Here is a 26,741-nt window from a genome sequence, read left to right as displayed (position 1 = left end):
TCCATCAACTTCACCATCTCTTGTACACACAACTCCAATCCAATACACAGCAATCCGCATGTGAGCTGTATACTGTATTGGTTGTGAGTCATCTGCTGGTGCCAAACAGCATGAAGTGACCTCTGCAGTTAGATTGCATCATGCTTTGGGCTCTGACTCAGTACTCTATGGCAGTATCACAGGAAATGATGCCACTTGTCAATCAAAATATTTTAAATCATGTTTAATGGAATATATTTTCAACAGCCCTTTGACTATCTGCTTCGACTGATTCCCTTAAGGCAGTCCCACTACAATCTCTTCTTTGCTCCTGTCAGTAGGGATACAATTGTTCCATGGATTTCGGGACATCTGCAATAGTGTCATGCTCAGGTCACTCTCAGCAACTTTATTAATTTAATATCAAATAGGGAGGGTTCAACAAGGGCTAAAAATTGGGGTAACACCCTCCTCTCTTAATTCTGATATTCATTCTTGACTGTGATTGTCCTTCTTTACAGAAGAACTTGTGAGTCATGAGAGAGTCCACACAGGAGAGAAGCCATACAAATGCCAGCATTGTGAGAAATGTTTTTCGTCAAAGTCACACCTAGTGACACATCAGAGAGTCCACACAGGAGAGAAGCCATACAAATGCCAGCATTGTGAGAAATGTTTTTCGTCAAAGTCAAACCTAGTGATACATCAGAGAATCCACACAGGAGAGAAGCCATACAAATGCCAGCATTGTGAGAAATGTTTTTCTGAGAAGTCACACCTAGTGACACATCAGAGAGTCCACACAGGAGCGAAGCCATACAAATGCCAGCATTGTGGGAAATGTTTTTCTGAGAAGTCACACCTAGTGACACATCAGAGAGTCCACACAGGAGAGAAGCCATACAAATGCCAGCATTGTGGGAAATGTTTTTCTTGGAAGTTAAGCCTAGTGACACATCAGAGAGTCCACACAGGAGAGAAGCCACTCAAATCTCAGCAGTAAACTAACATTGTTTTTGTCAATAAGAAATACAAAAATTATATTTTCAATCCAATGGTGAAAAGAAAAGGCCCTTCTGATTTTGTGTGTTATGTTTGTCTGTCTATATGTCTCTTTCTGTTTTAAAGTTATAGTTTGTTAAGTTTAATTGCTATTAGTATAGATAATTGCTTCAGGTTATAAACTTGGCTGGGGATTATGGGTCATGGTATAGGTCAGCTAGATGGAGGTGCTGGGATTTTTTTTACAACTGGCTAGAATAGTTATGGGAATGATAGCTTTTGGAAAGTGTGGGATGTTGTCTGAAGAAAGGTGGGGGCAGGTATTAACAGAAAGGGGTCTAGTTTCTGGGAATGGCAAAGGGGGTCTTGTTCCCTTTGGGGCATAGACTGTGCGACTGTGGAGGTGGGGGCTAGGATTGGAAGAGGGTGGGGTTTTAGGTGTTGGAGTTTCAATGTATTCTTTGTCTTGAGGAGGACAGTTTTGGTTTAAACACTGAATTTCTGATAATGTGTTCTCAATAAATTTATTTGTTGTTTCAATGTGTTGGACTCTTTGATGCACAGAAGTTCTGAATTTGCACAAAATACACTTTATTCTCTCATCAGTCCTCAGCTCCATTCCCAGCCATAAGAAGAAAAGAGGCAAACACACACAAACACATACCAAACAGACAGAGAGAGCTATATGTACAAAGCAGAGCCTTCCTTCCTTCCCTTTCCCTCCTGAGTCCAGCTCCTCCTTGGGACCCATTCTGGCATCCTCCAAGTCTCCTCAAAGGAAGGAAGGAAGAAAGAGAGGAAGGAAGGAAGGAAGGAAGGAAGGAAGGAAGGAAGGAAGGGTGCACTCCTTCCCTTTCCGCAAAGGCTCCCAACAGAATAAGCCTCAGCAGCAAGGCCCTGGCGACCCCTGCAAATGCTCAGGAGAGGCCTTTGGGGCATGTACACATGCTCAGTCTCAGGCCCTGAAGCCATTGCTGCCCTCACAGTCTGTTCTGAGGGAGGAAGTGATGGAAGTGGGGGAGAGAAATGTATGAGAAAAAAGGGGCAGGGGCACTTGAGGAGGGGCATGGCCATGGGGGGAGGGGGCAGGGTCCTTAAGATGTAAAAAGGGCTTTGAGGAGCCCCTCCCTCCTGGAAAGTGGGGCAGAGGAGAGACCCTCCCTCACTTCCTCCTCATTTGGGGGGAGATAAGGGATTTGCAAGCCCCCCTCTTTGGTCTTCCAATGGGGGCACCCTCTTCATGTCTGGGAAGAGGGGAGGCTCCCAGTCAAAAGACTTGTGACAAATAAAAAGCATCAGATAGCATAGGCTTCAATAGCATTGGAAACAACAGCTTTCTGGGGGGAAGTGGTTTTCCCTGGGGAAGGGGGCTCCCAGTGTTGCCAATTTCGCGACTTTCACACGAAAACGGTGACTTTTCAGAGCTTTTGGTGTGATTTCCGTGCCCTCCTCTATTTCAGTGCATTTTCGGCGACTTTCAGCTCCAGCCTGAAAGCTGCCTGCAGCATGCAACCAACCCTTTGGATTGTAACAGTTTCAGCCAATCAGAAAGAGGGCTGAAGAAAAAAAACACTAGTCTCTCTCTCTCTCCAACGACTCCCTTTGAGAGCCAGAACTTGTTCAGAACGGAGCAAAGAGCAAACCAACCAACTCTGGAATCACACTAACAGTTTTTTCAGCCAATCAGAGAGAGAGGAGGACAGTGATTGATTGCCCCCCCCCCTCAGGCATTCAGGCTCCGCTCCAGGCAAAGCGGCTGCTGGAGAGAGAGAGAGGCAGGCATTGGGCAAGCAACCAACCCAGGCACAAAGTGTTGCTGCCCAGGAGGAGTGAGGGATTTGGCTGGCTTAATCCCAATTGCCTTGAATTTCCAAGTAAGCCATAAGTTTTAAGGCACACAATCACAAAGGCAATAGTTGATAATGGTATCATGGGTTGATGTTGGGACTACTGTGTGTGCCTGAGAGTGACATTTGAATTTCTGAATTCCTGAGCTTGGGCAGAGTGCCCCAAGCCTACCTCTCAGGGTTGTTGTTGTACTGTGAGGAGGACCATTTGGGTCGATGGGAGGAAAATCTAGTAGGGAAAAAGTAGAAGAATGGAGGAGAAAAAGAGGTGGAAAGGTGCTTCTGAGCATGGGCAGAGCACCTGGGTAGAATAATCAGGGATGTGTTTATCTCCATCTTCCCTCCCTTCCATGGGCTGCCCTACTAGTTAGTTGTGTGATGTGAATGTGATGTCCCTGAGACTGTGTGTGTGTGTTAGTGATTAAATATGCCTCTGAGCATGGGCAGAGCACCTGGTAAGTTGGCATCCCTGCTCTGTCTTCCAAGAAGTTTGTTTTGTGGCTTTCTTTTTCGTTCTCTTTTCCATTGCCATCCATACTGCAGAAATAATCCAGTTTGGCACTGCTTCTAACTGCAAGGCTCCCTGCGATGATGGGATTCTGGGCACAACAAACCACCAAGCCCAGAATTTCATGCATGGAGCCCTGGCTGCCGGTAAAAGCAGTGTCTCATGTCACAACAAACTACAATTCCCAGGATTCCCTGGTTGAACAAGGGAATTGCCAGTCCACACCCTCCACACTGCAGAGATTTGCTCAATAATTTGCAAGCAAGGGCCCTTATCACTTCTTTAACCAGCTTCAAAATGGAGTTGAAGACCATCCTGTTCAGAGATGCATTCCCAAGCATTGTGTGATTCTCACTGCTATGTTCTTCTTCTTTTTTTGCCTGTTTTATTGAACCATTTCCTGTATTGCTATGTATTTTATATGTACTGTATTATCCTATTATTTTTTAGATTGTAAGCCATAGGCAGGTTGACTCTTTATTTATTATTTGTACATACAGCGCTGTGCAAATCTACAGCATTATATAAAATTATAAATAATATAATAATACTTTCTGGTAAAGCTAGCTTGAATTATTGTTGCTTCTTGGCCATGGTGGTTATGGCAACTGGCCTGTGTGTGTACATTTGTGGTTATCTAAGACTTGTCTTATCACTAGTAGTTAGCCTAACCTAGCTGTTTTTTGTTTGTCTGTTTTTTGCTTGTTTCCAAATGGAAGAATGGACCGTTTTGTCATAAAAAAATCTAAACCTGAGGTAAGATTCTGAAATAATATCATCAGTTTCTTTAGACTTTGAACAAATAAGTAAACAAACAAGCATACTTAAATTGCTAAATTATTTAATACAGTAATAATTTTATTGAATAATAGCAAACTATAACCCAAACTAATAAAATGCCAGGATAATCTGTGCAGTTTACACTATTTGGGTTAATTTAAATGGATCTTATATCTCATAGATCAACATTCTTTCTTGACAGTCCTGTTGCAAGTTGTTGTTATATTAATATATATTAATATAGCCTACCAAAATTTAAACTTTTTATAATTGAATGAATATAGAAAAAAATTAGTTGTTGTTTTCCTTGTGGAGTTATACTAGACTGCATAATAATTCACTTCTTATGTAATTTTATATGATTTGGCTTATAGGCTATGTACTGTAGGTACCTCCTTGATCGTTTTTTTCCCCACAGCTGGAAGAACAACCTGGTCCATCAGGAGTTACAGCCAAAAAGCAAGAAAAATTGTCCAATGTGGAGTCAAGTGATAGCAGAAGTGTTACTGTTAGGCCTCCACAAGTTCCTGAAGAGGAAAAGGATTCTGTCACAGAACCAATGGATACCTCATGTTCTGAGCCACAAAAAAAAATGTATTTTAAAAAGTTTTCATCAAAGTGGCTCAGTGTGCCAGAATTCAAAGGATGGCTAGAGAAATCTACGAAGAAATCTGGAGAGCATGAACTAGCTTATTGTAGATTGTGTGACGTACACATCACAGCTCATAGAAGTGATATCCAGAAACATAATTCAACTGATAAACATGCTATTAAGCTCAGAGAAATTAAAGGAAACCTCAATGTGAAAGAAATGATTACCTTACCAAAAACAAATTACCTACAAAAAAGGGCAGAGTTACAGCTAGTTAGTTATTTATCCGAGCAGAATTTACCTTTGCAAAAAATGGATGTTCTGATTGAACTCCTTCCAAGGATGTTGGTTGACTCAAACATAGCTCAAAACCTTACCCAACACCGCACAAAAGCCACTGCTGTGATAAAAAAATGTCTTGGTGCAGAATTTAAGAAGGAGTTAAACTTCCTCCTGAGCAAACCATGTGGTTATTTTAGTATAGTGATGGATGAAACAACCGATATTTCTTCCACTAAGCAGTGTGTGTTTGTTGTAATATATTATGATGATCAAGTAAATACAACCAAAACAAAATTCTTTGCTTTGAAAGATTTAAAATCGTCGACTGCTGATGACTTGATAAACTGTTTAAAAGATATCCTCAAGGATAACGATGTACCATTACGAAATCTTGTAGGATTTTCCTCAGACACAACAAACGTAATGTTTGGTGAACATCACTCTGTTGTCTCACTCTTGAAAAAAGAACTTCCAGATGTTGTCTTCATAAAGTGTTCGTGTCACCTTATTCATTTGGTAGCTTCAAAAGCTTGTTTGAAGCTACCTAGAAGTGTGGAAGATCTCCTACGAAATTTAGGGGCGCACTTTAGCCGAAGTTACCGTAGGCAACAGATTTTAGTGGAATTTCAAGAATTTTTCAAGGTTGAAATTCACAAAATCTTAAATCCTTCAACAACAAGGTGGCTTTCTGTAAAAGCATGTGTAGATAGAGTACTGGAACAGTACACACCCCTGAAGGCTTATTTAAGACAAACAGTTTTTGATGACCCATCAAAAACCACTGAAGAAATGCTGAACACCATGAGCAATAAGTTCACAGAGGTCTATCTGGAATTTATGTCATATGTTCTTGGATTATTTACTGACTTTAATACCACGTTCCAATCTGAGAGCCCTATGTTACACAAAGTAAAGCCTGAAGTCAAACGACTCTTGAAGACATTGTGTAATAACTACTTAAAACCAAGTCTTGTCAGGAGCAAAGACATATTTGACCTTGACCACAAGGATCCAAATAATTTTGTCGCCAAAGAAGAGATTTACTTGGGACTTCAAGCTCATGCGTCTTTAACAGAGCTCAAAAATGACAGAGAGATTCCAAAACAACAAATTGAATTTTTGATGCAAAATTGCCAAAATTTCTACATTGAAGCTGTCAGCCAAATAAAGAAGAGATTTGTTTTTGAAGATGACATTTTTTCAGTAGTACAGATTATAGATCCAGAGACAGCACAATCCCTTCAAGTTAGATCACTTCAAAAATTTTTTGACAGATTCAGCTGCTTTAACGAGGATATAAACAAATCCAAGGCAGAGCAAGAGTGGCGGGAACATGGAATATTAGAATTTCATACTCTGGGATTGGACCCCTCTCTGCCTCCCGAAAAATACTGGCAGAAAGTATTTTCTATCAAGAATAGCGTTGGGACTCCTTTGTTTGATGAACTAAAAAAAAGTTATTCGACTGCTTATGGTACTGCCTTTTTCAAATGCCTCAGTTGAGCGTGTATTCAGTGTACTCAATAACATAAAAACTGTTCATCGGAATAGGTTAAAGACAGAAACCATAGCAGCTTTGATGACAACCAAAGAGGGTGTTACTGATAAAGGTGGATGTCTCAAATTTGAACCCACACCAGCCATGATTAAAGCAAACATTTGGAAATAAGTTTTAAATTATTTTAATTTAAGTTATATGGCTGTTATTTTGTAATGCCGAAGTTTTTCTTAATTTATAGGCACTTTATGTTAAACCAATACTGCCTGATCGTTTAAAGTGCACTACTTTTAAGAATATTCAATACGTGTTTTGGGTTCAAAACTTTATTATGGTTGTTTCAATAAATACAACTTTATTTGAACATTATATCTGGCATCATGACACTCTCTCCTCCACTGACCTGAGCTTGTCAGTCTAACCCATTTGTATGATTTGCAGAGACCATGAAGAAGGACAGGTGTGTGGGTGGGTGGGTCCCACACAGGTGCAGTAAAAACCATTTGTATGTATTAGCAGATGACCAATCAAAAAATACTGTTACAGGTAAGCAACCTGTCTTTCTTCTCTTTAACTGAATATTCTGGGAAATATGGGGGATTCTGGGGCTTTTGAGAATGATTCCAGGGTGGAGGCGGGAAGAAAGGCAGGCATATGCTGCTGTTGCTGCCTGGGTTGCTTGCGCTGTGGCTCTGAGGCTACAGTGGGTTGCAGCATGTTGCTGTGAGGAGTGAGGAAGGCATGGCTTGCTGTGCCTGTGGCTGGCTTCCCAATTGCCTGCCTGCCTTGCCCTCTTTCTTGTCAGATTGTCTTTGCTATTCTTCAGACTTCAAGGTACACACACACACACGCAATATACACACACACACACACAAACATACACACACACACATATATATATATACACAGTCAAACACAGACACACACATATATACATACATTTCACAACAAACTACAATTCCCAGGATTCCCTGGTTGAACAAGGGAATTGCCTGCACACTTCCATATCACAGCCCCAGAGAATGAGTCTACAGGATTCAGTGTTGCCAATTTAAGTCCAGTTCTTAAGCTGCATTTGGATTTGATAATGATAATAATGATAATAATAATAATGGTGATGATGATAGAGAGATCTTGTAGCACCTTTGAGACTCACTGAAAGAAAAGTTGGCAGCATGAGCTTTCCTAGACTTAAGCGTATTTCCTCAGATGCATGGGAATTGTAGTTCATTGTGGCACCAGAGCTCTTTCTCACAAAACTACAATTCCCAGGGTTCTCTAGCACTGAGCCAGGGCAGTTAAAGCAGTCTTAAACTGGTTTATTTCTTCTGTGTGTCTTGGACCCAACTCAGGCTGCATCTTCACTCCAGACTCCAGAGACAATCCAGTTTCATACTGTTTTTACTGCCATGGCCCAGTGCTATGAAATCCTGGGAATTGTAGTTTGTTGTCACACCAGAGTTTGCTGAGAGAGAAGGTTAAATGTCTCAGAAAACTAGAATTCCCAGGATTCCCTAGCACTGAGCCATGGCAATTAAAAGGGTGTCAAACTGGATTTATTTCTGCAGTGCGGTTGCATCCGAACACATTTCTATTTGGCACAAAGCTTCCTGAACCCCCTTCATGTCAAAATAAATATCTTAAAAGGACTGAAAGATTCTTTGTTTGGTTCAATGGTGATTTTGAGAGTTGAAATAAGTTACAATTATTTTTATTCAATTATATTTACGTTTATTTGCAAAACATCCGCCATTTTAACATTATGGGAATTTTCTGGGAATTGTGACTGAAAATTCAGTGTGATGTGAGGGGATTCAGCGGGTTTTGGACAAGCATTTCCGGGAATTATCTCCGAGGCTTGTTGGCAACACTGCGAAACAGCAGAAAATGGCCGCCATAACACAAAATGGCTGCCTCTGCCTCAGCACTTGGCACTTGGCAGGTGGAGGCCTTTAGGGAATCCCTAATGCAAGATGAAAGGGCTGTAAAGTCAGAAGGGACCCCAAAGAGGGTGGCCAGAGGCCTGGACTGCAAAGGACCTCCCTTCTTAACCACTTCTGAGCCTAGAATAAGATGGAGGCTTTTAAGTTCTGCAGAATTCTTTTGGTCTAGAGAGGCTGAAGTGGGGAAGGCAAGGGCCGAAAGTCCCAAATGGGGTTAGGACACACTGCTTTAATTAGTGCCAACTGAGTTTGAAGCAAAGTCATTTGTCCTCTATAAAATGGGAAGAGAAGAAAATCTGAGAGCCCTAGAATTGGAAATGATCCCCCAAGGGCCATCCAGTCCAGCCCCCTTCTGCCATGCAGGAATACACAGAATCCTAGACCCCCAAGGGTCATCCAGTCCAGCCTCCTTCTGCCATGCAGGAATACACAGACTCCTAGACCCCCAAGGGCCATCCAGTCCAGCCTCCTTCTGCCATGCAGGAATACACAGAATCCTAGACCCCAAGGGCCATCCAGTCCATCCCCTTGTGCTATGCAGGAATACCCAAAATCCTAGACCACGAAGAGCCATGCAGTCCAGCATCCTTCTGCTATGCAGGAATACACAGAATCCCAGACCCCCAAGGGCCATCCAGTCCAGCCTCCTTCTGCCATGCAGGAATACACAGAATCCCAGACCTCCAAGGGCCATCCAGTCCAGCCTCCTTCTTCCATGCAGGAATACACAGAATCCCAGACCTAGAAGGGCCATCCAGTCCAGCCTCCTTCTGCCATGCAGGAATACACAGAATCCCAGACCTCCAAGGGCCATCCAGTCCAGCCTCCTTCTTCCATGCAGGAATACACAGAATCCCAGACCTCCAAGGGCCATCCAGTCCAGCCTCCTTCTGCCATGCAGGAATACACAGAATCCCAGACCTCCAAGGGCCATCCAGTCCATCCCCCTTGTGCTATGCAGGAATACCCAAAATCCTAGACTACAAAGGGCCATCCAGTCCAGCCTACTTCTATGCAGGAATACACAGAATCCCAGACCTCTAAGGGCCATCCAGTCCAGCCCCCTTCTGCCATGCAGGAATACACAGAATCCTAGAGTTGGGGGGAGATCCTGGCAGGGAGGGCAGTGAAAAGAGATCCTTAGAAGGAGGGAGGATTGAGAGATATAGTTCTGGAAATCACGTTGTTAAAGACTCCTTGGTTTTTTGCCTTTGCCACCCTCTGAAGCTAAGGAAACGAGATCTGAACTCTGGTCTCCAGAGTCTTAGTCCAGCAACAAAAGGCTTCCTCTGAACACTGTATTTCCAGGAAACCAAATCATGTCCTGGGTGACTCTGGAGCCCAGGGTTCGAGTACAGGCTTGGCTGTATAAACCCACTGGATGAACTGGGGCAATAAGCCACACTCTCTCAGCCGTCAGTGGATGGATATGATGGCAAAACCACTCTGAAGAATTCCTGCCAAGGCACACTGCAATAACAGCAACAACAACAACAACATGCTTGTCCTGACCTCAGTGAGACTTGCTTGTGAATAGACAGGTGCAGTCTTGTTCTGAACGTGTGCATATGTGGATCCGCTGGTACTATTGAATCCTTATATCCACAGATTTATAGCAGGATCAAACTTATCTCCTCACCAAGGACTCTGACTGAGATCAGTGTTTACGTTTAGCCTGTTGGCCTTAAAATGGATCCTAGATCCAAAATAGTCCCTCCAGAAAAGGGTCAGATGTCTCCTGCCCATCCTGTCCTTGGATTGATTCTTAAATTTCAAGATTTAGTCTGGGGAGGAGGTCTGTCCCTGCCCTCCTCTGAGGCTGAGAGAGTGTGACTTCTCCAGGGAAGAAATGAATCCTAACCTTCCCATCAGCTTCGGGGCTTAATGGCTGGGATCAAGGGAGCCGCCATGGACTTGAGCCTCTGCCCAACCATTGCCTTAGCCAAGAAGGCAGTGGCCGGTGGCTGGAGCATTGTTGACCATTCCACCCTCAAGTGCTCCATGGCTGCTGCAGTGTGAAAGGCTGGGGAAACCCTTGGCTGAGCAGTTCCTATCACTACTGTGCTCTGAGGCTGAGAGAGTGTGACTTGCCCAGGGCAAGACTTGCACCTATTTCCCAATATTGTGACTGGTGTGTGTGTGCCTTGTTTCCAGGTCTTATGGTGACCTGATGGGAGTCTCTGAAGGGGTTTTCCTGGCAGATTCCTTCAGAGTGGGTTTCCCATGGCCATCCTCTGAGGCTGAGAGAGTGTGACTTGTCCAAGGCTTCAGTCCTTTTGGAAGCCTTTTTGCTTTATCTTCTAGAAGGCAGCTGAGGTGTTGCTTCTTGCTCTGAAGAAAGAGAGGAACCTTCTGGCATCCAAAAGGCTAACACTCTCTGGAGTTATGTCTGATAATATGAATATATAGGATTGAAATCTGAAAAGACACACAAAAGACACACAAAGAGACACACTTCCTTCCTTTTGGCCCAAGGAGCTGGGCCTCCTTCTCACTCTAAAGCCTCAGGGAGAGAAAGAGAAGCCAATGGTCAGTTCAACTGAGGCCTCAGAGAAGGTTCTGGAACATTCCCCACAGTCACAAGCAGCACACAAAATGGCTACCATAACGCAAAATGGCTACCATAATGCAAAATGGCTGCCAGAACACAAAATGGCTGCCGGAACACAAAATGGCTCCGGAAAACAAAATTTGAGTCTGGTGCAGGGGGCGGGGTCTTCCAGGTCCTCTGCCCCCATTGGCCAGCCTCAAGAAGAGGAGGAGCTTCTGCTTCTCTATTTAGCTTTGCGCGCGGAAGAGTGAGTGAGGAAAGAGGAGCAGAGTGTCAGAGGGAGAAAGAGACAGAGAGGGAGGGAGGAAGGAGGAGAGTGTAAGAGAGAGAAAGAGACAGAGAGGGAGGAAGGAGTGAGGTGAGTGGAGGGACAGCAGAGGGACAAGGCCTGGTCACTAGGCTTCACTGCTGCCCTGAGGTCCGGCTGTGCCTGGCTTGGGTCTACTGCTGCTGCTTTTCTTTGGCCACACTGCCATTAAGGAGGGGAGGAAGGAGGCCCAGCAGTCCTTCTAGGCATGGGCCACTCTCTCTGAAGGTGGGAGAGTGGGACTCCCCAAAGGGATTTCAATGCTTCTAATGGTGGCTCTCACGCAGAGATGTTATCAGGCCTGGGGGGGGGGAGGATGGAGCTGCCGCCAGATCATCAATGCCACCCCCCAGTCATTCTGAGGCAGAGGCATCCAGTTTGTGTTCCGGGGGCCATTTTATCTTCAAGCAGTCATTTTGTGTTCCAGAGGCCATTTTGTGCTGCTTGTGACTGTTGGGAATAATGTTCCAGAACCTTCTCTGAGGCCTCAGTTGAACAGAGTTCTCTCTCTTTCTCTCCTGAGGCTCCAGAGAGAGAAGGAGGACAAGCTCCTTGGGCCAAAAGGAAGGAAGTGTGTCCCTTTGTGTGTCTTTTGTGTCTCTTTCCTGAGAGGGTTTTCTTATACAGAAATGGGGGGATAGTTTTAATACAAGCCTTTTTATTATTCTTCACAAACATTGGGCTTTGGCTTCTAAGAGGAGGCTTGTCACCCAAAAAAGGTCAAAAGTGGCTCCTTTGGGAGGTTTTAAAAGTCTCCCCAGTTTCCTTATTAAGAGATTTTCAGGGAAGAAGGAATGAGGCAGACCAAACCATCTCATATTATAACCAAACAAACATAGAAATAAACAAGAGCAACAAAAATAAGGATTAGACAGAAAAGCAAACTGCTTATTTCTTTTAAAGGAGAGCCATTATTAGGAAGGTAAAAACTAGACATGGGTGCTTCTGCCCTTTTACAACCGACTCTGGCTCTATCTGCACTGCAGAAATAATCCAGTTCGAAACCGCTTTAACTCTCCTGTTTCCATCCTGTGGAATCCTGGGATTTGTAGTTCGTTGTGGCACTAGAACTCTCTGGCAGAGAAGGCTAAGTGTCCAAAGGTGAAATCCCAGGATTCCATAGCACTGAGCTTTAAAGACAAACCTATTACTCGCATTTACCATCCGCTGCTTCCAAACTACCAGATTTACTTTTATTTCTATCTCATTCATTTTTAATTATCTGTTAATAAGTAAAAAGCAAATATATATTGTTCTACTTAGACTTATCCTTACGAATCATTTATTTTCTCTTTCATCCTCATTTAAATTGTAAAACAGTTGATACAAAATCACTCCAATTAGATTAAACTAAACATCATTGGGCTTTTAACCTCCCAACATATTTCTGTTTTACAGCTGTTATATTTCTTTGAATAAATTAAAACACTTCAATTTAAATTATTTCTATCCCTAAAGTAGCATTTTCCCTCCATGCTTCTGGAGATATTCAGTTATATTATTCCAGTCTCCTTTATATAAATTTGACGCTCCTTTCTAATTCCTCTTGAGAGTTTGTCCATTTCATCATGTCCAGCAGCTTAAATATCCAATCTTCTTTTGAAGGTATATCTTTAGTTTTCCATCTCTGAGCAAACACTATTCTTGCAGCTGACAATATATAAAATAATATTTTGCCATGTTTTTCCCCCCCTATGGATTGTTCTATTTTATTAAGAAAAAGAAAAAAAAAATCAGGTGAGATTTTAAAAGATATAGTTACAACTTTCTTAATTTCAAATTAAATCAACTTCCAAAGTTGTATCTCTTTCCCACAAGTCCAAAACATTTGATAGATTGAGCCCTGCTCCTTTTCACATTTCCAACACAAATTACTGCAATTCTTATACATCTTGCTTATTCTCTCTGGTGTTAAATACCATCTAAATGTTTTATAATAACTCTCTTTGATGTTTTGTCTGCAAGTATAGTTCAGTCTTTTTTTCCAAGTGTCTAATTCCAAGGGTCTAATTCAATTGCAAAACCAAAGTTTTGAGACCATCTCATCACATTTTCTTTTAAAACTTCTTCTGTACAATTATAAAGTCTTGCTAATAAGTCATTGTTATTCGACATTATTTCCTGTTCCAGATCAGAGTCTGATTTGTAAATACCATATTGTTTTTTATCCATTAGGAAGAGCTCTTTTAATTGTCTGTAAAAGAACCATGAAAGATCATAACCGTGATCATTAGGATCTTCTCGTGTCTTTATTCTATAACCAGTTCTATCTATTTGCATTGATTCTTTATAAGAGATCCAATCTGTGTCCTTTTTTGAATCTCTGGTCTCTTTTCTCAGGAACTTCATCTCGGCCCCCTTGGACACAGTTTTGGGGCACCTTTTGCTGGAAGTGACCCAAGTGCAAGACCACCAGGACCCCTGCCCACCTGATGGCCGACACAGAGGCCAAGCGGAGGGAGTTGGGCTCCAAGAGAAAGAGGATGCAGAGGTACAAGAACTCTTTGGTGAGTCGAGGTTCTTGACTATTAGTTTCATCTGTGTCACTGCTGGGCCAGTTCATGAAAGCAAATGAAGAACATACTCTCTCAGTTTACCAGAGACAGTCCTGGTTAATCCTCTGTCGCCCCACTTTTTCAGGGGCTTTTAAAAATGTCCCAGTTGCTCTCAGGAGGCTGAAGCAAAAGCAAACTGTTGTGCACTTCCTAGCTTGTGTGATCTTCCTCATAAACAACTTTGGCCATCTTGAGCACCTTTTGGTGTTGCTTGTCCAGATGTGTCTTCCTTTTCCCATCTGTGAAATGTTGGGGGATATGGGAGAACATCTCTGGGTCTAAATATGGGGTGTGCCCAGTGGCCCTCAAGCCCACAGTGCTCCCCAGAACAGTTTTTTAAACTTAACTTTTGCCTCTGAAATGTGGCAAGAAATATCTAAATGCACTATAATTCTTTGGTGGCTAAATGTTCTGTATGTGTTGGGATAGTGAGTATCATAATCCATCCTCTATATCCCAGCCATGGCCTAAATTATATTGTTTATTATAGTGTATATTATATTGAAAGGATTCGAGACAAACTGGATCTTGAAGGCAGTGGTTTTTTTTCCTCTTGCTGACAGAATTTAAAGTTTATTTCTTGGACTGAATTGTGAAGTAATGAAATAATATTTGGGATGAACCATGTGCTTTCCTCCCCTTTTGCTTAGTCACTCTCTGGATGAGGGCTATTTTCTATTTTAGGTGACCTTTGCGGATGTGGCAGTATATTTCACTGAGGAGGAATGGAAACTGTTGACGAAGAAACAGAGACTGATGTACAGTTATGTGATGATGGAGAATTATCAGAATGTGGCCTCTGTGGGTAAGGAATCGTAATCCATTCTCCTTTCTATGAAGACTGAGGTCCCTTTTATGCTAAATTATCATGGTGCTATGATTCCACTAGAATTATAGGATCATAGAGTTTGAATAGACCTCAAAGGCCATCCAGTTCAACCCCCTTCTGCCGTGCAGGAATACACATTCCAAGCACCATCCAGCCTCTGTGTGAAGACCTCCAAAGAAGAGGACTCCACTAAGCTCTAAGGGAGTATATTCCACTGTCGAAGAGCTCTTACTGTCCCAAAGTTCCTCCTAATGTTCAGGTGGAACCTTTTTCTATGTGGCTTGCATCCATTGTGGTGTCTCCTTTTCTCTGTAGCAGCAGAAAGCAAGCTTGCTCCATCATCAATACGACCCTTTCCAATATTTAAACATGGATATCATATCCACTCTTAACTTTCTTTTCTCCAGGCTAAACGTACCCAGCTCTCTAAGCCATTCTTCATAGGGCTTGATGGTTTCCAGATCCTTCACCACTTTGGTTGCCCTCCTCTGGGCATGTTCAAACTTTTCAACATACTTTTGAATTGTGGGGCTCAGAACTGGACATAGGATTATTCCAAGGGAGGCCTTACCAAAGCAGAATAGAGTGGCACTATTACTTAACTTGATCAAGAAACTATACTCATATTGATGCAGCCTAGAATGACATTGGCCTTTTTAGCTGCTGCATCACTATCTTGGCCCATGTTCAATTTATGGTCTACTGAGAGTCCTAGATCCCTGTCAAGTGTAGTTTAATTGAGATAGCAACATCCTGTAGAATATTTGAATTTGTGGTTTAGTGAGGCACTATTGCTCTCCACTTTATAAGGATACTAAATACTCCATTGTAAACTGCCAATTGTCCGAACCAGCTTCTGTGGTTGATCCACAATGGTATTGGGGTTTAGGGGGAAATTGTTAGTAGTTTAAATGTTAGTAGTTTTAATTAGTAGGTAAGTATAATGGGGCCTAGAACGGCTTGGGGGAAGGGAATCAGTTGTGAAGGCTATTAACTGACTGGTTTGTGAGATTTGGGTGGCAGGCATGCCCCAGGGGGAGAGGCGTATGAGAACGGTGGAAGAAGGAGGCAAGAGGTACCTTGGCAGCTGGGTTGGTTAGGGGCTGAAGGGGGAGAAAAGGGCGGAGTGTGGAGACAGTAAACGACGGAGGGAAAAGATTTCGACTCTTCAGAGACTGCTTAGACATCTTAATGGATGCTTCTGCCGGAGTTTCTCAATAAACCTTTTGGTTCAAGCAAAGGACTTTTTAATTCTGAAATTTAGGATTTTGTGGGAAGGGAGCATGGAGATTAATGCTTTCCTCACCCAAATGGTACTTAGCACATCGCTGAGCAAGTTTCCTACCCTTTTTGGTCCCTCTTCCATCCTTTTGAGGCTCTGGAGATGGTTCTTGGGGAAAATATCTCCCTTGGCCATGCAATGGATCAGAGAGGGCTCAACAGTGGTAAAACGGCCTCCACTTCCCCAAAGGGATGCAATGGGATACTGAGGGGCAAAACATTATTCCATATTTTTAGGCAATACAATGTGGGGGTGCCCCTGAGATCCCCTGGGAGCCAATACGCCCCCCCCCCATGTGACAGTAGTCCATCCCTGTCTTAGAGATGTCTTTAGGCTGTTTTAAGGCCGCTCTCTGGTGCTTGATCCTCACCAAAATTTGAGTCCAGTTCCCAGCCTCCTTGCTCTGCCTTTCCCAATGAATCATTTGTATATTGATTATACTGCCTTTCTCAACAAATGGGCCTCAAAGTGTCCCTTTTATGCATCACACTCTGTGGGTGTGTGTCTGTGATAGAGAGAAGGAGGGAATATGAAAAACAGAAAGGCAGGGAACAGATGGTGAAGGTGAAATGCTGAAGCAGTGCAGATGGGCAAGAGGGAAGGTTGGAGACCGGAGGGAGAAAGGGAAGGGGATCAGGCCTCTGGGAGCCAGGAGGGGAAGGCAGGAGCAAAGCCAGGATCCCCTAGCTCTGTGCGGAGAGGAAGGGACCTCTGGGAAGGGCCAGGAGAGGGGCCTTGGGGATTGGGAGGCAGCCACCAACCTCACAGATTTTAAGAACTGAACTGGTGAGAACCGGCTTAGACCCTTGTTTTCAGACATATTTAGGAGTTCCATTTAGCAATTATGAGCAATGCATATGAAGAGAGGAAATGGCAACAAATAAATTCCTTTTGCTCTAATGTTTCTTTTCCAACCTGAGCTTGCTTAGCTCCATGGTTGATTCCAGAGGCTCTTTGTCACTCGAAATGCTGGAGTCTGGGGAGGACACTCACAAGTGCTATGACAGTGATGGTGAACCTATGCCACGCGTGCCAGAAGTGGCACTTTGCCCAGCCCCCTTCCTCCCCACTTATCCTTCCTGCCCTCCAAGTACCCCAAATGGGGCACTTGGAGGGCAGGGAAAGGTCTGTGGGGAGGGAGGGAGGGGGCTGCCCAACCACCTTCCTCCCCACTTATCCTTCCTGCCCTCCAAGTATCCCAAATGGGGCACTTGGAGGGCAGGGAAAGGTCTGTGGGGAGGGAGGCAGTGGGGCTGCCCAACCACCTTCCTCCCCACTTATCCTTCTTGCCCTCCAAGTGTCCCAAACGGGGCACTTGGAGGGCAGGAAAAGGTCCGTGGGGAGGGAGGCACGGGGTCTGCCCTGTTCCCTTCCTCTCCACTTACTCTTCCTGCCCTCCAAGTCTCCCAAAGAGGGCACTTGGAGAGGGAAATGTCTGTGGGGAGGATGGCAGGGAGGCTGCCCAACCCTCTTTTTCTACACTTACTCTTCCTGCCTTCCAAGTGTCCCAAACGGGGAACTTGGAGGGCAGGGAAAGATCCAGGGGGAGGGAGGCAGGTGAGCTCCCCAGCCACCTATCTCTCCACTTACCCTTCCTGCCCTCCAGGTGTCCCAAATGGGGCACTTGGAAGGCAGGGAAAGATCTGTTGGAAGGAAGAGAGGGGCCCTGCCCATTCCTATTCTTCCCCTTTTGCTTTTCCTCATGCCCAAAGGGCTCCAGAGAGCCCCTTGGGGTGAAGAAAGGTCCGGGAAGAGGAGGACTGGGGCTGTGCTCATACCTCTGCCCCCTCATGGGCCTTTGCTGACCCCCAGCTGTCTCTGGTAAGCCCCACCTAGAGGGTGGAAGCCACATCCCCTGGGCCAGAAGCCCCGCCCCAACACACAGCCCCATTCCGAGGGGGCAGAAGCCCTGCCCCTTGGCACATGAACCTAAAAAGGTTCGCCATCATTGTGCTATGATTTTAGGGGAAATTCATATTTAGCTCAAAAGAGATATTAGGGCAAGAGTTACCTCATTCATCCCAACTATACCAGGCCGGGAAACACACAGAACTCCAGAGGCATTTCAAATATGTTTTTGTGTTTTATTTAGAGGGAAAGTAAAACACACACACACACACACACAAACTAGGTAACAAAGGTGGGAGTGGTGAATAGTGTGAGGCTTTCCTAAAGGTAATACATTACCTAGATCAGTGATGGTGAACCTTTTAGAGTCTGAGTGCCCAAAGTGCAACCCAAAAGCCACTTATTTATTGCAAATTGCCATGTCCCTCTGGCTTTCTAGTAACAAACTCTGGCAAAATCTGTGCTGTGGTGATGGCACACGTTCCTGCAGAGAGGGCTCTGAGTGCCACCTCTGGCACTTGTGCCATAGTTTCGCCATCACTGACCTAGATGGATCTCGAATCCAATTGCTGCGGGTCCAGTATGAGGAAAGAAGACAGTAATTTCAATGGCAAGTGGGGCTGGCAAGTGTAGAGAAGAGTGTAGCAATGTAAATCAACAGAAGGTCTGTCTGCAACTGGACTGACGCTTAAGAACAGCCAGTTGGGGCTGCTATTTATAATGAAATTGTTGCTTGGGGGCAGAAAGCGAGCATTAAAAAAGGTTTAAATTGCTTTAGAAAGTTTTTTGTGTGGGGAAAGAATTGTCTGAAACTGAATTAAATTAAATGGGTGCTTGGTGGAAATGCTTCAGCCAAAAAGGATTATCACACCAGCTTTTAGGTCCCTCTTGGCTCTGACTCCCAGAGCTCAATAATAACACAGCCAGAACAGAAGCAAATCTCCAGATATAGGCATTGGCAATGCACTAACCACTTTCCACAATTAAAAATAACTCATAGACACAGTTGATTTCCTCCAAGTCCTTGGAGGTTCTTTAGCTTGAGTTGCAATAGAAAACAAATATGTACCAGCTCTCCTCTCCAACTTCCATCAACTTCACAATCTCTTGTACACACAACTCCAACCCACATCAATCCGCATGTGAGCTGTATACTGTATTGGTTGTGAGTCATCTCTTGGTGCCACACAGCATGAAGCATCCTCTGCAGTTAGCTTGCATCATGCCATGTGCTCTGACTCAACACTGGTCTATGGCAGTCTCACAGGAAATGATGCCACTTTTCAATCAAAGTATTTTTACATGTAGTTATTGGAATATTTTTCAACTGTCTGACTATCTGCTTCCATTGATTTCCTTATGGCAGTTCACCTACAATCTCTTCTTTGCTAGCACCTAGGAGTAAGGATACAATCATTATATGGATTTGGGGCATCCAGAACAGGATTATGCTTAGGTCACTCACACCCACTATGGCACGTTACAGACCAGCTGAAAGTGGTGGTTTGCCGGCGCTGCTGGTTGCTGCATCCGGGAACCGCAGCGGTCAAACGGCGTGGTTCCTGGACGCAGCAAAAAAGAAGCTTGAAAATGGTGCTTCTTTCTGCACCCCAGAAGTGGTGCCATGAGGTGCTAGTTGTGCACTTGTGGCATCACTTCCACCGCGCGATGTCCAGATGCTATGCGTCCGCGACATCAAAATGGCGGCGCCCATATGGAAGGATGCTGCCATTTTGTACGTGCTCTGCGTGTACTAGGGTTCAGAGGTGTCTAGAATAGACGTCCCTTTCTAACCCTAGTATGTACCTTCCTAACCCTAATATGTGCGGAGCGTGTACTTTCGGCATGACTGTAACGCATCCAAATTGATTTAATCTCACATAGGGAGGGGGGAACGTGGGGCTAAATCTTGGAGTAACATCTTCCTCTCTTAATGCTGAGATTCAGTCTTGTCTGTCATTGTTCTTGTTTACAGAAGAACTTGTCAGTCATGAGAGAGTCCACAAAAGAAAGAAGTCGCATAAATGCCAGCACTGTGGGAAACATTTTGCTAACAAGTCAGTCCTTGTCAAGCATCAGAGAGTCCACACAGGAGAGAAGCCATACAAATGCCAGCATTGTGGGAAATGTTTTTCTTTGAAGTCAAACCTAGTGATACATCTGAGAGTCCACACAGGAGAGAAGCCATACAAATGCCAACATTGTGGGAAATGTTTTTCTCAGCAGTCACACCTAGTGACACATAAGAGAATCCACACAGGAGAGAAGGCATACAAATGCCAGCATTGTGGGAAATGTTTTTCTTTGAAGTCAAACCTACTGACACACCAGAGACTCCTCACAGGAGAGAAACCATACAAATGCCAACATTGTGGGAACTGTTTTTCTCGGCAGTCAAACCTACTGACACACCAGAGACTCCTCACAGGAGAAAAACCATACAAATGCCAGCACTGTGGGAAATGTTTTTCTTTGAAGTCAGTCCTTGTGAGACATCAGAGAGTCCACACAGGAGAGAAGGCATACAAATGCCAGCATTGTGGGAAATGTTTTTCTTCAAAGTCAGACCTAGTGAACCATCAGAGAGTCCACACAGGAGAGAAGCCTTACAAATGCCAGCATTGTGGGAAATGTTTTTCTTCAAAGTCAGACCTAGTGAACCATCAGAGAGTCCACACAGGAGAGAAGCCATACAAATGCCAGCATTGTGGGAAATGTTTTTCTCGGCAGTCAACCCTACTGACACACCAGAGAATCCACTCAGGAGAGAAGCCATACAAATGCCAGCAATGTGGAAAATGCTTTTCTTGGAGGTCAGGCCTATTCAGTCACCAGAGAGGCAACACAGGACAGGAGCCACACACATTCAAACAGTGAACGAACATTATTTTTGTAAAGAAGGAATACAAAAATTCTGTTTCAGTCGGGCAGTGCTAAGAAAAGGCCCTTATGGTTTTATTTGTATGTTTTTTCTGTCCATGTGTGTGTATATGTTTTAAAGTTATGTTATGTTAAGTTTAGGTTTTAAATGCTACTAGTATAGATAATTGCTTTGGTTTATCAGTTTGACTGGGGATTATGGGTCATGGTATAGGTTAGCTAGATGGGGAGCTGGGATTTGTTGCAGCTAGCTAGAATAGCAATGATAGCAATGTGAGATGTTGGCTGAAGAAAGTTGGGGACCAGTAGTAACAGAAAGGGAGCTAGATTCTTCAAATGTCTGGGGCAGGGAGAGATTGTGTATGTGAGAAGGATGGCAAAGTGGGGCTGGTTAATAGTGGGAGATAGATGGTGGGAATTGTGGGTGGGAGCTAGCCTTGGAAGAGAGTGGAGTTGTAGGTTTGGGGTTTTGATGTATTGTTTGGCTTTGAGTGGGCAGTTCTGGTTTAAATACTTAATTTCTGACTATGTGTTTTCAATAAAGTTCTTTGCTATTTCAACACACTGGACTCTTTGATGCACAGAAGTTCTGCATTTGCATAAAACTGGCACTTTCTTCTCTCCTCAGTCCTCAGCTCCATTCCCAGCCATAAGAACAGCAGAGACAAACACACACACACACACACACACACACACACACACACACACAAACCTGTACATACAGTATACACAGAGAGACTATTTCCAAAGCAAAGCCTTCCTTTCCTGCCTTTCCTGGGCTCCTCAAAAGAAGGAAGGAAGGATGGAAGGAAGGAAAGGGAAGGGAAGCTGCTGAACCTTTGGCGCACTTCCCTCAAAGGCTGCCAGTGAAATAAACAGTACCAGCAGTAAGGCCCTGATGCTCCCTGTGCATGATCAGAAGGGGCCTTTGGATGTATGTGTGCATCCGCAGTCTCAGACCTGAAGCCATTGTTTCCCTCACAGTCTGTTCTGAGGGATGGACATGGGGGACAAGGAATGGCTGAAGGGTCTTCTGGGGGGCCCTGGGAGTTATACGAAGGAAGGCAGCCCCTCTTCTCCTCCAAAGAAAGGCAGGGGGCTGCCAGGCTTCCCTTCCCTCTTTCTTTCCCTGCCTCCTCCTCGGGAGATTCCTTGGGGCCCAGCTACTTGTGGGGTTATTCTGAGAAAAGAGGGCAGGAGGGAGCCTTGGAGAGAGACATGGCCATGGAGGGGATCAGGATCCAAATGTAAAAGGGGCTTTGAGGAGCCCTCTCCCTCCTGGAAAGTGAGGCAGAGGAAAGACCCTCCATTCTGATGCCTCGTTTGGAGAATATTTTTGTGCCAAATAAAGAGCACCACACAGGATAGCATTGGAAACAACATTTTTCAGGTGGGAGGAGTTTTCCCTGGGGTCTAGGGGGAAGGGGCTCTATCTGGACGGGAGAGAAGAGCCCCAATTTAGGACACATCCAAGAGAAGGCAGACGGAGGGACCCAAGACCCTTCTGGGGAGAGGGACACCTCCCTGGCAACCTGGGAACTAGGCTTAGCGGCCCCCAAGATCTGGATTTTCCTTCACAACAACCCTGTGATGGAGGACCAGCAGAAAGACCCTCAGCCCCAGAAAGATTACCCCCCCTCCCGGTTCTGGGAAAATGCTGAAAGGGCCTTGGACCTCCTTGAAGGGATGTAAGAGAATGGATGAGAAGGAAGGAAGGAAGGAAGGAAGGAAGGAAGGAGAGAGGGAAGGATAGTGCCAAGGGAAGAGAAGCATAAAGGGACGGCTGAAGTGGGGAGCATCTGGGACCTGATACAGAAATCCACCTCCCAGAATGCATTATTAGAGCCTACCACAAATCAGTGTGATGCTTTAAATGACCATTTCACAGATAAAACCTCTAAGATAAGAGCCGACTTGGCTGCTAGCATAATTTATTTCTAGCCTGCCCTATCACTGAGAAACCGGACAGTTTACAACAATAAAATACATTGAGATTACAATAAAATCGAAGAGAAATCAATCCCTATGCCCCGATCCCAATACAAAAACTGGATTAAACAACGATAGTATAAAAACAGGAAACAGTAAAAATATTCTATTCAAATTGCAGAAGCTATAGGTGAGGTGTCCAGTGACTCTGTGAATAAGATCATACTGGATCATTTTGAATCTGTGAGTATCGAGGATGTGGACAAGCTCCTTGGAAGTGTGAAGAAGACATCTTGCCCTCTCGACCCTTGCCCTTCATGGCTGGTCCTCCAAGGAGGAGATGCACTTAGGACTCACCTGAGATGTATCATAGATGCATCTCTTAGGGAGGGCTATTTTCCATCTTGCTTAAAAGAAGTGGTGGAACGGCTGCTTCTGAAAAAGCCCTCCCTAGTTCCCTTGGACATGAACAATTACAGACCGGTCTCCCATCTTCCATTTCTAAACAAGGTGAGTGAGAGGCCAGTTGCTCTTCAAGTCCAAGTGGTCTTGGATGAAACAGATTATCTAGACCCTTTTCAAATTGGCTTCAAATTGGCTACACAGTCAAGATTGCTATGGTCTCCTTAGATGATCTCCACTTGAGTATCGACAGGAGAAGTGTGACCCTGTTGATGCTTTTGGATCTCTCAATGGCTTTTGATGCTATTGACCATGGCATCCTTCTGGAACGCCTGAGGGAATTGGGGATTGGGGGCAATGCATTGCAATGGTTCCGGTCCTATTTCTCAAGCAGATTCCAGATGGAGATGCTTGGGGACAGTTGCTACACTAAAAGGGAGCTTAAATCAGGCGTTCCTCAGGGCGCCATCCTATTCCCAATGCTATTCAACATCTACATGAAACCGCCAATAGAGTTCATCTGGAGGCGTCGGGCAGGGTGCTATCTGTATGCTCATGACAACCAGAGATATCTCAGTGTCAACGAAAGAAGGCATCTCTCCTCTGAATGAATGTCTTGAGTCAGTAATGGGCTGGATGAGGAAAAAGAGATTGAAATTGAATTCAGATTAAACCGAGGTGTGTATTGTTGGAGGTCCTATTCTGGGAACAGAGGTCTGTCAACTGGTCCTGGATGGAGTCACACTTCCCCTAAAGGACTGTGTTTGCAGTTTGGGGGTGCTCCTGAATCCGTTGCTCCAGATGTCAAGTAAGCCAACAGTGCCTGCTATCATCTTTGATTGATACGCCAACTGCGTCCCTTCCTGGAACAGAAGACCTAAAAACTATGGTGCATGTGCTGGTAACCTCACGTCTTGACTTCTGTAATGTGCTCTACTTAGGGCTACCCTTGTATCAAATCCGGAAACTTCAACTAATCCAAAATATGGCAGCCAGAGTGGTCACTGGAAGATCTAGAGGTGACCATATCACACCTATTCTAACGTCTCTTCACTGGCTGCTCATTAATTTCTGGGGACAGTATAAGGAGTTGGTTATAACCTTTAAAGCCCTTCATGGCTTGGGTCCAGCTTACTTACAGGATCCTCTTTTCCCATACAATCTGCCCCACACACTGAGATCCTCTAGTAAAAGCTTACTGCAGCCAACCATAACAAGGCTCTCTGCATTTACCCAGAGGACCTTCTCTTCTGCCGCTCCCAGTTTATGGAATAGCCTCCAGAAGAGATCTGATATATCACCCGTCTTGAAGGATTTAAAAAGGCAATCAAGACGTATATCTTCCGGCAGGCCTTTCCAGATTAACATTACAGCAATCTCCTATTAATTTAATAAATTGTTCAACAACTGCTCTAACTGCCTCTGCTATATTTTTAATAATTGTTTTAATAACTGTTTAAGAATTTAATTGTATTTTAATGTGGATGGGAGGAATTGGGAGAGTTTTGGACGCAACAATGATAAGTTGCTATTGTATTTTACTGATTCTTTTGATCTGTTTGGATAAGCGCGATATAAATAATAATAATAATAATAATAATAATACAATGATAAATAAGCAAGGCAATAAGCCAAGCTAATGTATTAAATTGAAAAACATTAGAAGAAATAAGGTTAAACAATGCAATGGGCTTATTTTCAGGCAAATAAGAGAGAGGTTTTTGTTGGATATGAAAACATATGGAATAGAAATAATTAGTACAGAAATCCTAGGAAATGTGCTTGCTATCGGGAAATGTTCACTTGTGGGGAGATTGTATAAAATCCTGTTAAAACATGAGATGGAATCTGAGGTGGTTAAAGAAAACACGGTTCAATCACCAAGAAATCTAGGACACAATATTGAGATGGAAGAATGGGAGTTAACCTGGAAAAGGAGGATAAAATACACAGCTTCCCAAGCCCTAACGGAAAACTATTACAAAGTATTTTTTTTGATGGTATTTAAAACATGAAAATATACATAAAATATCTAAGACTTGTTCTGATGGGTGCTGGATGTGCGGAAATAAAAAGGGTACATTTTTCCATCTCTGCTGGTCCTGTGTCAAAGTGAAAGAATACTGGAATACAGTACATTGTATAATAAGACTGGGATAAAGTAATGGACTATATCAAAATGATGGAAGATTTAAGGGGATTCATAGAATCATAGAGTTGGAAGAAACCCCAAAGGCCATCCAGTCCAGCCCCATTCTGCCATGCAGGAAATCTCAATCAAAGCATCCCTGACAGATGACCATCCAGCCTCTGTTTGAAGACCTCTAAGGGAGGAGACTCCAATACACTCCGAGGAAAAAGTGTTCCACTGTTGAACAGCTCTTATTAGCACAAAGTTCCTCCTAATGTTGAGCTGGAATCTCTTTTCCTGTAGCTTGCATCCATTGTTCTGGGTCCTAGTCTCTGTCGCAGCAGAAAACAAGTTTCCTCCTTTCTCAATATGACATCCCTTCAAGTATTTAAACAGGGCTATCATATCACCTCTTAACTTCTAACTATACTTCTATTGATACAGCCTAAAATCGCATTCCCTTTTTAGCTGCCGTATCGCACTGTCGACTCATATTCAATTTGTTGTCTACTTGGACTCCTAGATCTGACCTGACTTGCTTCGTAAAATTCATTGAATGGCTCTCACTAAAGACAAAGGTCTGTGTCCCATTGTATCCAAAGCCCATAGTGGCTTCCATCTTAGTGGGACAGTGAATCCATGTTGGTTTTAATCTTGACTGTCCAAGGCATTGAATTTATTGGGAAGAAGAGATTTCAGTAAAAAGTTTGGGGTGAATTTAATGCTTCCCTGCCCTAACCTCCGTCACTTTAAGGATGACTTCTCAGTGGGGAGGAATAACTAACTCTCTTCTCAAGACAGCCAGATGCGAACACGCTGCCCAACTCTAAAACACATGGAAAGTGCATAGGCTTCTTCTGTTCCTTGTCAGTTAGTTCCAGGTCGTCCTCTGATTCTATGAGATCCATGTTCCTGTAGCCATGCCAGTAAGATCCCAGTGGCAAATGTGAGTCATCCTCCAATCCGCATTCAACATCCAAATGGGCTGCTTTGGCTCCGTAGGTCAGAGAAAACCTGTCCATTTGAACAAAGAGTAGAAAGATGAGCTGGTGCCCCTTTTCCATGTTGCGGCTTTTCTCCTAAGGCCAAGAACCTATTGCATAAAAGTGTCCCAGACTCACTTGGCTCCCTTCCTCTGGGTCAGAAAGAATTGTCTGTTTCAGGATCGCCGTCTCTTCTTCATTTCGCATGATGCCTTTCTCATTCATCTTAAGGCCAGACAATTTTGTGGAGGGATCTTTCTTCTTTCCAAGTTCTTTGACTGGAGAAGATTTTTTTTAAAGTATAAGAACAGTCTAACAAATAAATACAATTTTACCTGAAGAAATTAAGTGAAACTCAGGAGAAGCATCATGGGATCCATCAGGCAGAACTCTCTTCATCATGTGAACGTTTAACAGGTTCGCTAGTGGTCAAGTTGAAGGCAGTTCTTCATTTGTCTGTGTTCAAAGGATGATTGTCAGAGGCCACCTCCACCATAAAACTGTGGATGAAAAGCCCACCAGCCTACATGCCTCAGAAAAGAAATTGAGGGCACCTTCCTGGCAGGATTTTTCTTGAACTGCCTCCCAAATAATATGTCTTCTGTGAAAGATT

General features: G+C 43.9%; 2 protein-coding genes across 2 annotated transcripts in view; one reads left to right on the top strand and one right to left on the bottom strand.

Moving 5' to 3' along the window:
• Nucleotides 1-235: 235 nt before the first annotated feature.
• LOC149290513 (uncharacterized) lies at nucleotides 236-1,351 on the top strand. The gene is made up of 2 exons (XM_089489384.1): nucleotides 236-372; nucleotides 501-1,351. The coding sequence occupies exons 1-2, from the start codon at nucleotides 336-338 to the stop codon at nucleotides 980-982; spliced, it is 519 nt and encodes a 172-aa protein (XP_089345510.1). The 5' UTR covers nucleotides 236-335; the 3' UTR covers nucleotides 983-1,351.
• Nucleotides 1,352-17,743: 16,392 nt separating this feature from the next.
• The window catches only part of LOC149290512 (uncharacterized), a 33,383-nt gene continuing 24,385 nt past the window's right edge, over nucleotides 17,744-26,741 (bottom strand). The window contains exon 5 of the mRNA XM_089489355.1: nucleotides 17,744-17,787. Within this exon, the coding sequence (XP_089345481.1) occupies nucleotides 17,744-17,787 (44 nt within the window). The remainder of the gene's footprint in view (nucleotides 17,788-26,741) is intronic.

Source organism: Sceloporus occidentalis, unplaced genomic scaffold, assembly GCF_023333645.1.
Source record: "Sceloporus occidentalis isolate IW3139 unplaced genomic scaffold, rSceOcc1.0.p SCAF_39, whole genome shotgun sequence".
In the NCBI taxonomy this organism is placed as follows: Eukaryota; Metazoa; Chordata; class Lepidosauria; order Squamata; family Phrynosomatidae; genus Sceloporus; species Sceloporus occidentalis.
This window is presented reverse-complemented; position numbering and strand designations above follow the sequence as displayed.